This window comes from Letharia columbiana (assembly GCF_014066305.1).
Source record: "Letharia columbiana isolate WasteWater2 chromosome Unknown Sc0000020_s0, whole genome shotgun sequence".
NCBI classification, from domain to species: Eukaryota; Fungi; Ascomycota; class Lecanoromycetes; order Lecanorales; family Parmeliaceae; genus Letharia; species Letharia columbiana.
The window spans coordinates 711,424-722,198 of NW_023501061.1; the positions used below are offsets into that span (position 1 = coordinate 711,424).

The 10,775-nt window shown below is 46.3% G+C and overlaps 3 protein-coding genes across 3 annotated transcripts; 1 reads left to right on the forward strand and 2 right to left on the reverse strand.

Annotated features, from left to right (window-relative positions):
* Window positions 1-296: 296 nt before the first annotated feature.
* Window positions 297-2,189, reverse strand: HO173_006810 (uncharacterized protein; the record flags this gene model as incomplete). Its single annotated transcript, XM_037308716.1, has 5 exons — window positions 297-608; window positions 668-1,408; window positions 1,477-1,927; window positions 1,977-2,059; window positions 2,130-2,189. 5 exons carry the CDS (start codon window positions 2,187-2,189, stop codon window positions 297-299), a joined length of 1,647 nt encoding a protein of 548 aa, XP_037164559.1.
* Window positions 2,190-7,368: 5,179 nt separating this feature from the next.
* On the forward strand, window positions 7,369-8,539 carry HO173_006811 (uncharacterized protein; the record flags this gene model as incomplete). The annotated part of the gene is made up of 4 exons (XM_037308717.1): window positions 7,369-7,666; window positions 7,798-7,956; window positions 8,051-8,274; window positions 8,354-8,539. The coding sequence occupies 4 exons, from the start codon at window positions 7,369-7,371 to the stop codon at window positions 8,537-8,539; spliced, it is 867 nt and encodes a 288-aa protein (XP_037164560.1).
* Window positions 8,540-8,607: 68 nt separating this feature from the next.
* Window positions 8,608-9,288, reverse strand: HO173_006812 (uncharacterized protein; the record flags this gene model as incomplete). The annotated part of the gene is made up of 1 exon (XM_037308718.1): window positions 8,608-9,288. The coding sequence occupies one exon, from the start codon at window positions 9,286-9,288 to the stop codon at window positions 8,608-8,610; it is 681 nt and encodes a 226-aa protein (XP_037164561.1).
* Window positions 9,289-10,775: the final 1,487 nt, after the last annotated feature.

Here is a 10,775-nt window from a genome sequence, read left to right on the forward strand (position 1 = left end):
TAAAGGTGGGCATCCTGCGTGGGCATAGCTGCGTCCCTTTTGGGGTGTCAAAATTGCAAGATATTCTGCGCCAACAACAATCCGAGTAAGAACTAGGAGGGGGTTCTACGACGAGAAGACATCACTTGGCTATACAGTCGGCGCGTGGACATTAATTGCTGTGAGGGTGCTCTGAAAGTTGGCCTGGACTATGTTTCTCCGGAAAGGGTCCCTGTTGGAACTGTCTGTACTAACAGGAAGTAAAATGAATCTGGCTCGACAAATCATGGATCGTGCTACTACCTCATTAGATGGCATTACATTGCGTGACTCCTTGCAACCTTCTCCTGGCACTCCTTGAAATCCAAGGCATCCGCATCCACACCTTTAGTCTCAGGCACCAGGAAGAACGTGGAAATGGCACCTGCGACGTTGCAAGCGAAGAAGATCCAGAGGACGTTTGCTACGCCGATCTTGGTGCTCAGGTAGTTGAACAGTACACCGGATAGAATGGCACCGAGTTTCCCGACGGCGGCACTGACTCCGTGGGCGAAACCGCGTACGCGGGAGGGGTAGAGTTCTCCGGGGATAATGAAGGTGGTGGCGTTGGGACCGAAGTTGAAGAACATCTACGGACGCGCAATCAGAACTGTGCTTCTACTCCTGCTGGGAAGAACGTTTGGCTTACCTGGGCGATTGTGAAGCAGACGAATTTTCCAGCTGTCCCCAGATGATTATAGTCGCCGGCGATGATACCAAACATGAGCGCGCAGACAAGGAAACCTTGGATCTGAATCCAGCGACGACCAAGAATCTCAATAAAATAGATCGTAAGGAAGTACCCAGGCACGTAGCCGGCCGCAGCGATTATCAGATTTCCATAGGCGTTCTTGAGGAGCGTGTCATATTCGGTTTTGCCTTTGGAGAAACCGATCGCAGCCAGAAGCACGGACTGGTTGAGATTGAGACCGTAAAAGGCGACGTCGACAAGGAACCAGCATGATGCTGTGCCAACAAGCTGCTTCAGATGTCTCCACTCGCTGAAGTAGACCATGAATGTCTTCAACTGCACGTCTCGAGTCGGTGGCGCAACGTGGGCTTCGACGATTGATGCATTTCTGTCTTGGGACGAGACATCGTTTGAGTCAGCATCCGTGGTGTGCGCTTTGGCACCCTTGCCGGTGTAATCCATGGTCGTGGCTGAAGAAGAGAGTGATGACGATTTGAGCATGCTGAGCTCCCCAGATTGTAGGTATTTCTTGCTTTCGGGCATGGTCAGGCGCTGGTAAAGAGTGGCGAAGGCTGGTACCAGGGCTACTCCAATCTGGATTCGCCAGACGGCGTCGAGTTGGTTGTACTCTCCGTGCTTTAGGGCTTTGCCGAAGCAGCCGAGAACGATGAGCGTGACGATTGAGCCTGCGAGTGTTCCCTGTCCACAGACACTCTATCAGCAATAGTTTCTCATAGCCTTCTCGGCCAACGTGGCTTCAGACTTACCCAGCCTTGATTCGAGAAGATCCAGCCCAGCATACGTCCACGGTTGCGTAGCGAGGAACGTTCCGCAACAATCGACGCGGACATTGGGTAGTCTCCACCAATACCGATGCCCATCAGCACTCTCATGCCGAAGAGATACCAGAACTTATTCCTGGTGGGACCCTTCAAGTTATTCGGCAAGCTGATGACCAGTATGACACCAACGATCATGATGATCATCTCTTTCCCATACACAAATTTCCTGCCGAAGGCATCACCAAGGAATCCGAAAGAGAGTTGACCAATAATGTTGCCGATGTTGGCAGCCGCGTTGACGGCGCCGCGAAGGAGGAGAGGGTATGTGGGGGTCTTCTTGGGTGGATGGGCCAGACCACCCCAGTATTCGTAGGTCCATATTGGGGTCACCAAGTTGATGATGAAGAGGTCGTAGGAGTCAAGGAAGAAACCGACACTGTCAGCGTGTCAGCGGCTTGTTCTTGATTCTGCAACATGGATCTCACCCGCAGATGGCATATAGCTTGAGATCTCCCCGGGTCATGACACGGCTTGCGCCAGTCGGCCTCTGGGATTCCTCATACTCCTCCTGCGTGATAAGTCAGACCAAGACATAGTCCACGTCACGGAGAACGCGTGGGGCAGCGAGCGGTACGTACGATGGAGATCATGTTCCCAAACTCATCCTTGCGAGTGTAGCCTTCCTCTTCCCACTTCATGATTGCGACTGGGATGCGAAGATGTTGGTGGAGGTAGAGGAAGGAGCAGCAGTCTGTGGAGGTCGAAAGATGGTAGGCTGAGGACAGTAGACCGGATCAAGCAAGGGCGTAGAGGACTTCTTATATGTGCACCAGAGCTTGTCGCCAAGGTGCCAAGTGAGGGTTGAGACATGATGGTATGGTGGTATACGGTCGAGCTGGTGGAGACTAGTTCCAGTCGGTGGAGAAGGCCAGAGAGCACCTTCCTGGATGTGTCAATCTCTCCGTGCACGAGACGAGGTGATGTTGCAAAGCCACAGAGATGCCAAGAGGAAAAAGGCGAGCTGCGGTGGAAATGATTTGAATAGTGGCAGTCAAGGTATGGAAGACGGGCAGCCTGTCTTTATTAAACGTGCACAAACGGCTGAATCTTATAGGCCAAAGACTTGCCAGCGGGATCGCGGGAGGGGGGAAGCTCTAAGGTAATTGGGCCCGGCTAGGCCCCCTCATCTCAGTACTTTAAGCCCGTATAGGGTGTGGCACCTCGGGCGTCACAGGCTTGGCGGGCCCGCCGGCGCAGGGTCCATAAGCGGGGATGATCCCCACGCGAGACTAAAAGTAATGCCGCCTAGGTAGGCCGAGGCACCCCCTTTCTCGTTGTATAAGGGTCACCATCTAACCGTGTCTGTTGTACACACCAACTCTATCTCGGACTATCGGACGAGGCAGAAAAAAAAAAGAAACAGGAACCAAAAACTGACCGTCAAGCGGTTACCGTGTTGGGCCATACTGTGCATTTGGATCAACATATCGTCCACCCTTCTTCCTTTGAGTCAGAGTGTCAAATCTCTATACGGTATTTACTTGCGAGAAGAGCTGCGGACTTGATCCCGAGGCTTGTAGATACGGTTGCTCACAAGGCTGATATACCCAGAGTCTGGGCTGGCCAATCTTTCTGATTGCTCGGCAATATCGACTACGGTCCGGCAATTCCCCCCAGCCCTGTCAAGAGAACGTGTGGACGCTTCCTTGCTTTCGTGCTATGCCACACGGGTTTGGTTCAAGAACAAAAGAGAATGTGGGCGCTTCTATACGGATTTGGTTCAAGAACAGATCCTCGACGATTGGGGTATCAAGTCTACCACCAATTACCGAGAGACCTCCTCCCACAGCCTGACAATCAGTCTTTATCGCTGTCGTCGAGCTATTGAGATGTTTGCTGAAGCAGACTTCTCTTGGTACTACCACCCACCAATGAACTGATGTAAAAAGACTGGAATTGCCCTTCACATCTTTCCCTCTAGCTCATCAAAATCTGATATCTAGATTGTGACATGAGTGGAACGCGGTCAGTCGTTCCTCCATAACAAGCAAGAGCTCCAGTGCTTCTATCACACCCTTTTTATTGCCTAAGACCAATGACCCGGCCTCTTTGCCTTGCTTGATGACCTCAAGTCACCTGCAACCATTCGAGCGTCGGCGGTTGCAGGAGGTCTCCTCGGCAGTAGCTGCGGAGGCAGCACGAAATCGATGTCGACAAGAAGTGGTGTGTTGAATCTTGCAACGAATTATCTGTCAGATCTCGGTCAAGGTTTGGCCAGATGGATCGAAATGCATTACACTAGCAGTTTTAGCATGGCCCAATGCGATTTTCGGCGCGCCATAGATAATACGCATTGTTCTCGTAGAATTCTAGATCGTTACGCTTGCTCATCCGGAATTTCAAGGTGGCTGGATGACTGTTCCAATCTCACGCTTGATAACATTGAAGCTTTGACGTCGGAAGAAGTGGAACGCCCAGAAGGTGGCCTCAATGTGAGCTTTGTCAAGTGACCCCTCGATTATCTAGGGCCAAGGCCATCGGGTACCAGAGAGCAGCGTGCACACTGAGGTCCTACCGAGCTAAGATGACCTCAGTCATAAGGTATTTGTGGATTCATACCATTAGTCGCGATATCCGAGCATTTACCCTTCCGAAATCTTTTATCCTACGTTTTCTCCAGAATTACACGGCGATCTCGTTCATTCAAAGAACTTTCACGACGAACATGTCAGTTTCATTCGCTCAAATTGTCGCAATCTTCCGCGTGGGCCTTTCGATGGCGGGGCACGTGTTGGGGGCGACTGATGGAGATTACATATTATTTGGCCCGTAGCGAGTCTTAACCAGACAAGTTGTGCTCATCTTGTGATCTGATTACAAGGTATTCCAGTCCGAAAGATGCTTTCACTTTAAAGGATCCTTCGAAACCTCGGGCACCTAGACCCCATATTCCGGGCTGTCACACTCTCCACTTCCGCGTACCAGCAACCACAGGTATGCACATCTACTTCTATCATTTTTTAATTCGCCACTGACACAACCAGTTCGAGGAGGCTTGTTGGATCGAAATGTTGGCAATCACTGATTGCATATCATACTATTGTTTGTGGCGCTGGGTGCGTCCGGGAGCCTATGGAGATTTGGGAGTCTGCCATACTTCTCCAAGCCGAAAGCTCCAACGATAAAATGACTTGGAGTGGCTTTTAGTGCGTTCTGCTCCCGGACCATGTCTCGCAACTTGAATAGTCGTCCGGAATAGAGAGAATAGGCCCCCGATTGTACGTACCACGAGCGCCAACTGAACTTGTTATGGTATTCCAACCTCCTGGGACGGATCTCTTCAAGCGTAATCACTATGTCTACAAAGCTCGCGATGGGGTGGTCACTTCTGTTCATCATCAAGAGCTGGGAATAGATATGATGCATCACGATCATTGTTATCACAGAGTGGAGTGACTTTGTTCAACACCCTCTGCGCACTCCGGGGCAAGTAATCTGAGACAGAAGCACCCTCCTATGCGTTCGGCCACAGCAGATACACAGCCTCCCAAGGGGTTGGAGACGTCTGTAGTTTTGTCAAAGAAACAACAATCATTGTTAGAAAGATATAACGGTGCTGCCCAACGCCTTCTCGTAAGAGATTGTGTCCAGAACAACTGTTGGACGCGGCGGGGGTGGACATCTGACCCGGCAGCGTCAAAGCGGCTTTCCGTCGCCCGGGACAAAGTTGTTGGCAACGAAAATCCGCCCACTGACTCACTCAGTCCTGCAGTATCAGGTAGTAGTACAACGTCATCGTCATCCAATGGTCTTGCGATTTCACCTCCACACGTCACACTGATGTTGACCCTCAATAGTACAGAGCTGCAAACGGACAGCCGCCTAGGTCAGTCATGAACAGCTTCGATCGATCCACAAGTCCGAGACCGGGCGGCTATATAGCGCCTAAACAACCCTCAAGGTTGGATGCTGCTGCCTCCCTGTCTTCCCTTCATCTCTTATCACGAGATTGTATGTAATCAAGTCTGGCGTCGTATGCACTCAGAGCTGTACTGTAGGTTAGCGGTTGCTTCACATGGTAATGGGGACAAATGTAATGGATACACCGCTCAACTACTATCTGGCATGGCCAGTGCATCGCCGGTCACTGCAATCATGACTGAAGGGCCGCGATCACCACACAGGCTCCGAATCGTCTAGGTCATTCGGCTGATTCTTACACAAGGCATGTTGTCGCAAGGCTGAGATTTTACAATGGCCGATGTCAGCCGGGCGGGAGAGTCACCCTTAAAAGTTCCTAGACCCAGTCCGTACGAAGCCAAAAAAAATTGGCGGAACAAGGCTCTTGAATTGCAGTTGTCGCGAACATTAGCGTATGACAGCAAGACATTATCGATGATTACTCTGTACTCGTAATCATTAATCAAATACTTCAGAATTTGCTTCTCCAACAGCCGAATCTGGCACCATGGCCTGAAAATGAGCCTTCAGACAGGGCAAACATCCCATGCTTTCAGGTCATGAATGTGGAAGAACCACGAGAGCGGCAAGAATGATCACTTCACTGCAACCGATTTGGTGGTTGCCTCGTTCAGCTACAAACCATATGTTTCGTACTTTCGCCGGTAGATGAACATCTCCACCCAATCTACGCGACTACCATGGCATCTTTTCGATCGTCGTAGATGTGGATATCCAGAACTCCCTTCTTTACTAAAACTAAGCCCTTTCCCCGCTTTCTATACGTCCGTGATACCTTCAACAAGCGTGCTATTTACTATACCGAGACTCGATGTCAAAGAACTATTCTGCAGCACAAATAGCGGGAATAAAGGATTGATCTGGGGTGGAAATTCTGCGTTCATATTGTTCATCATGATGTTTTCAAAGGGGGCGCCCTCTTCCCACAGAAAGATCAAGATATCTTCCACATGAAACTAGCCATGAACCTCTAAGAGAACTTTTGCATACCATTTTGAACAACCCATCCGCCGCCCCGTCCGGTGAGCAGACACCTCGAGATAATTCGGGATCCTGCGCCCAAGAGATTGAACCATGATGAGGCAGCGCTCGAAACCAGCTGGATCGGCACGGAGTTGAAATTTACGTAGCCCATGATTAGGACGTTGCAGGTCCCTGCCTTCCTATCAGTGCATCGGTCCGCTAAAATCAATTGTAGGACCTATTGATGGAAAAAATCGGACTCACCACGAGACCACCATTTGGGTAGCTGTACGATCAACTGCGGACCCCGTTCCCCATGATCTACAAACGGTATCCAATTCGCGACCGGCGGTGCGGTTCGCATCTGCTGCTCTACAAAATAATGGACTGCGGTATCACGCGGTAAGCTAGCAAGAGCTGCTGTACAGTCTGCTTGTGTTGGACTGCCGTAGATATCGTTGCAGGTTGGCGTTGAAAATGCTTGGGATGCGGGGAAGAAAAGAGACAACAGCTCTACTAAAAAAGCAAAAAGATAAGATCGGCGCAACCATCGCATCACGATTGCGCTTCTGGCCGGGTGTTGTGGACTGGAGAATGACTGATATCAGTGGCAGTGTAAGATGGTCAAAAGCTGTCACTGTTTTGGAATGCATTGAGGTGCCCACGGCATGGTGAGCCGCCAGAGTTCCAGGAATGGCAAACACGTCAACGTGATTAGATGTATATAAGCGCAGCTTCCATCATTTCGCATTTTGTCATTGGCGCAGAGCCGACGGGGTCCAAAACGAGACATCTAGGCGTTACCACCGATGGTTGCTATGTCTCAGTTCTTCGGATACAAGGTGCCCTCTAGCGCTTGGCTCAAAAACTCCTTCTCATAACATGGCGCGATGAGTTTATAAGGTAGTCACTTTTCGATTTACAAGTCTCTCAATGTCTTCCAAATTCAGTTCTGTCCGATTCAATCTCTTAGGAGTGTTCTTGTGGGCTCTGTATTATCCTCTCGTTCTTTCTGCCGAGTGCAGTGCCTCTGTCTACGGCACTCCAGATCTTCAGGACTGTATTCAAGCTCTGAGTTGGATTCCGTATGCCCAAAAAAGCCCCTCGGATCCAGGCTCTCAGCAGATTCGAGTTTTTGCGGAGCCACAGTATCTTCGGACTCCGTTTGGTGCTCTAAACAATGGGTATCGTCCCCATGCAATCGTCCAGCTGCCTAAACCCTGGAAGCATAGTAAGTACATTTAAGTGCAAATGCTGAAGACTTGAAAGGTGCCGCTTCAAAGCCTCTGATTCGGAGCCAGTCAAAGTATCTCTTCTGCACTGTACATTATAATGGTATCTCTGATTACGATGGTCTCACAGAATCCTGCAACGTCGCTCTTGTAACCCACGGCCTCGCACAAGGAGGAGTTTCCAGATCTCAATTCGTTGCAAGCTGGAGAATGGTCATCGATCAAGCTAGGCCACTTATCGACTGCCTTAACCCGAACAATCCACAAGGGGGCTACACACCTTTTCAATGTGCGTTGATAGATCAATTTTTCCCTTTCATTTTCTTATAAGGAAGGAAGCAATTGCACACCTAGAATCAGACCTCGGATGCTAAGTGGTCCAGTGAGCATGGGAAGCGTGGCTGCTGATATCTACCTCTGTACGCCTGGTTCGCTTTTCAACCAAATTCAGTTCACAGATTACGTGATAGAAGGGATACCCATTACGCCTTTTCTCGGCCAATTTGGATCTTTGGGTAATGCTTCCTCGGTGGATGACCTGAATAATGGTTCCGATTGGATAGCGCAACAGACGGCCACAGGGTGGTCCACGCTACATACGAGGACGGTATCACCTTCGTCTTCGGGGAGATCAGTTTCAGAATCCTCGTCAACAGTCAGCGCGAACGCTAAAACCATAAACCTAGATTCGTGCGAGGGTAAAGATTCTTTGTCTGGAAATTGCGGATCCCTTGCTTTTGATTGGAAGGTGCATGCGCGAGGGCATCGTGCTTCTTCCATTTGATGGCGAGCAGAGCACGATTACGCTCATCTTGCACGAAATGAAATCAAGCGATGACAGCTCTGAAGAGCTTGATCCAACTCTAGACTAATTCGATGGTTCTTTTATCAGAGAAAGGGCCACAGCAAAACCATTCCGGGATTTTCGAAGGAACAGTATTCACTCTATTTCAGCTGCGTCCAGAGCATGATCAAATGGGATGACTCGCCCATCCCTCGCTCCCACAGTCACAAAGTCCAGGCCGACATCATCCATCTGAAAGAAATACAAAGCCTGCTGCCACTCTTCCGGGAACCAGGCAGGCCATCTGATATCCACGGCGTTATACCGCTGTCCGAAGCCCGCGGCTTTCATCCGACGATCTGCGTCTACAATATCCATGCCAAACCTTGACGGCAACACCCCATAGTCCCCTGGTGGAAAATTAGTAGTCAGTCGTGGCTCTCCCCACCGGGGCCATGTTGCAGTCATTTCGAGGTAGACAGAGCGGTAGTCTCCCTGCGTTATGCTAAAGACCAAACGCATATCGGTGAGGTAATGCGGATCGGTCGTAGGGCCAACAATTGAAGCTGCTTTGGCTTCGCGAAACACTGCACGGCTGTAACGAGAGCGTACTAGCTTGACGCCGTCGTAGATGACATCTACGAAGGAGATGTGGTCGGAAAGGTTCGCATGTGAAGGTTGGGTGAGGGCAGTGTTGTTGGCTGATGGAATCACTTCGGTGAGATTCCTATCTGGCTCTAGTGATGTGGGATCAACGGTCCAAAGATATGGGATGACCCCACCAACGACGACTGAGATGACATGGAGGAGTAGAGGGAGACGGAAAAATGAATGCATTGCTTTGAGAACAAGCTCGGGAAAAGCCTAGAAGTCTGGGCTGGCACAACGATGTATTTAGACGCTTTATGATGCTCTAGTGCTGTCTCGCGTAACGTCCCATAAAAACTACACGCATAAATAAGTTCTAAATGATAATTAGCTGGGTCTTAAGGCCTAGTAGTATATAGATAGCGATTTACTATATAATTTAATTCTAGAAAAACTTTCTCTATATAAGATAAAAGATTTAAAGTTTAAATATAAGAAAATATTAAAAAAATAAAGCGCGAGTAAGTGAGAAAAGTCTAAAAAACCTCTTTTTATAATAAGAGAAATAAGAATAAAGAGTAAAAAATAGAAGGAATACGATTTATTTAAGACTCTTCTAATATAATAATCTCGATTATTCTATTATAAGTATATTATATTCTTATTAATTCTTAATTAAGCTATAGCGATTAATACTATCTCGCGTAATATTCTATAAAAACTATATATATAAATAAGTTTTAAATAATAATTAACTAAGTTCTAAAATCTAATAGTATATAAATAGTAATCTATTATATAGCTTAGTTTTAAAAAAACTTCTAAAATAAATAATTTATATTTAATAAGAATCTATTAGCTCTAAATTATATAAAGACGTTAAAGATAACGTAATATAACGAGAATATAGATTAGATATATTTTAATATATAAGTAATATAAGTTAGACTTCTAACGATTAAGTAGTTAAATCTTATTATTAATTAAATCGACGTCTCTCGCGAAGATAGCGACTCTTCTATAAAAAGAGTATTCTAAGTAATAGCTTAAATAATTAAGTATATATAAAGTACTACGTAATATAGCGATAACGTATTATCTTATAAAGATCTTATTCGAATTAAATAACGACGATAATCTATTAATAGAGAAGCGAGTAAATAAGTTTTATAGTAAATAAATAAGATAGATATTATTATTTATAGCGATAATAAATAACGTAATCTCTCTTTTAAATAAGTTTATCTTTAAGAATAATAGTAATAGCTTTATATAGTAACTATATAGCGTAATTAAACGTCTTATAATATATTATCGTTCGAAGTTACTATTCTCGAATTTAGCTTAGAATTATATAAATTCGCTTATATAAAGAAATATCGTAAATATAAGATAAAAGAAAGTATATAAAGTAACTTTCTTTAAAGAAGTTTTATTAAATTAAGTAAGAATATAGAGTAATAGATCTCATATAATTAAATAACGTTTTTTAATATTAATCTTATTACGTAGTCTATAAATATTAATAATTACTCGCTATAATAGTAAATAATAAAAAATCTCGAGATTCTTAAATTCTATATTTATATAGACTAAACGGATATCTATAAGATAGATCTTAATAAATTTAATCTAAATATAATAATCGATTAGACGTATTATTTAATTAATAAGTAATTAAATAATAGCGAGAAATGCGATAATTCTTAATAGAATATAAAACTCGATATAAAAGA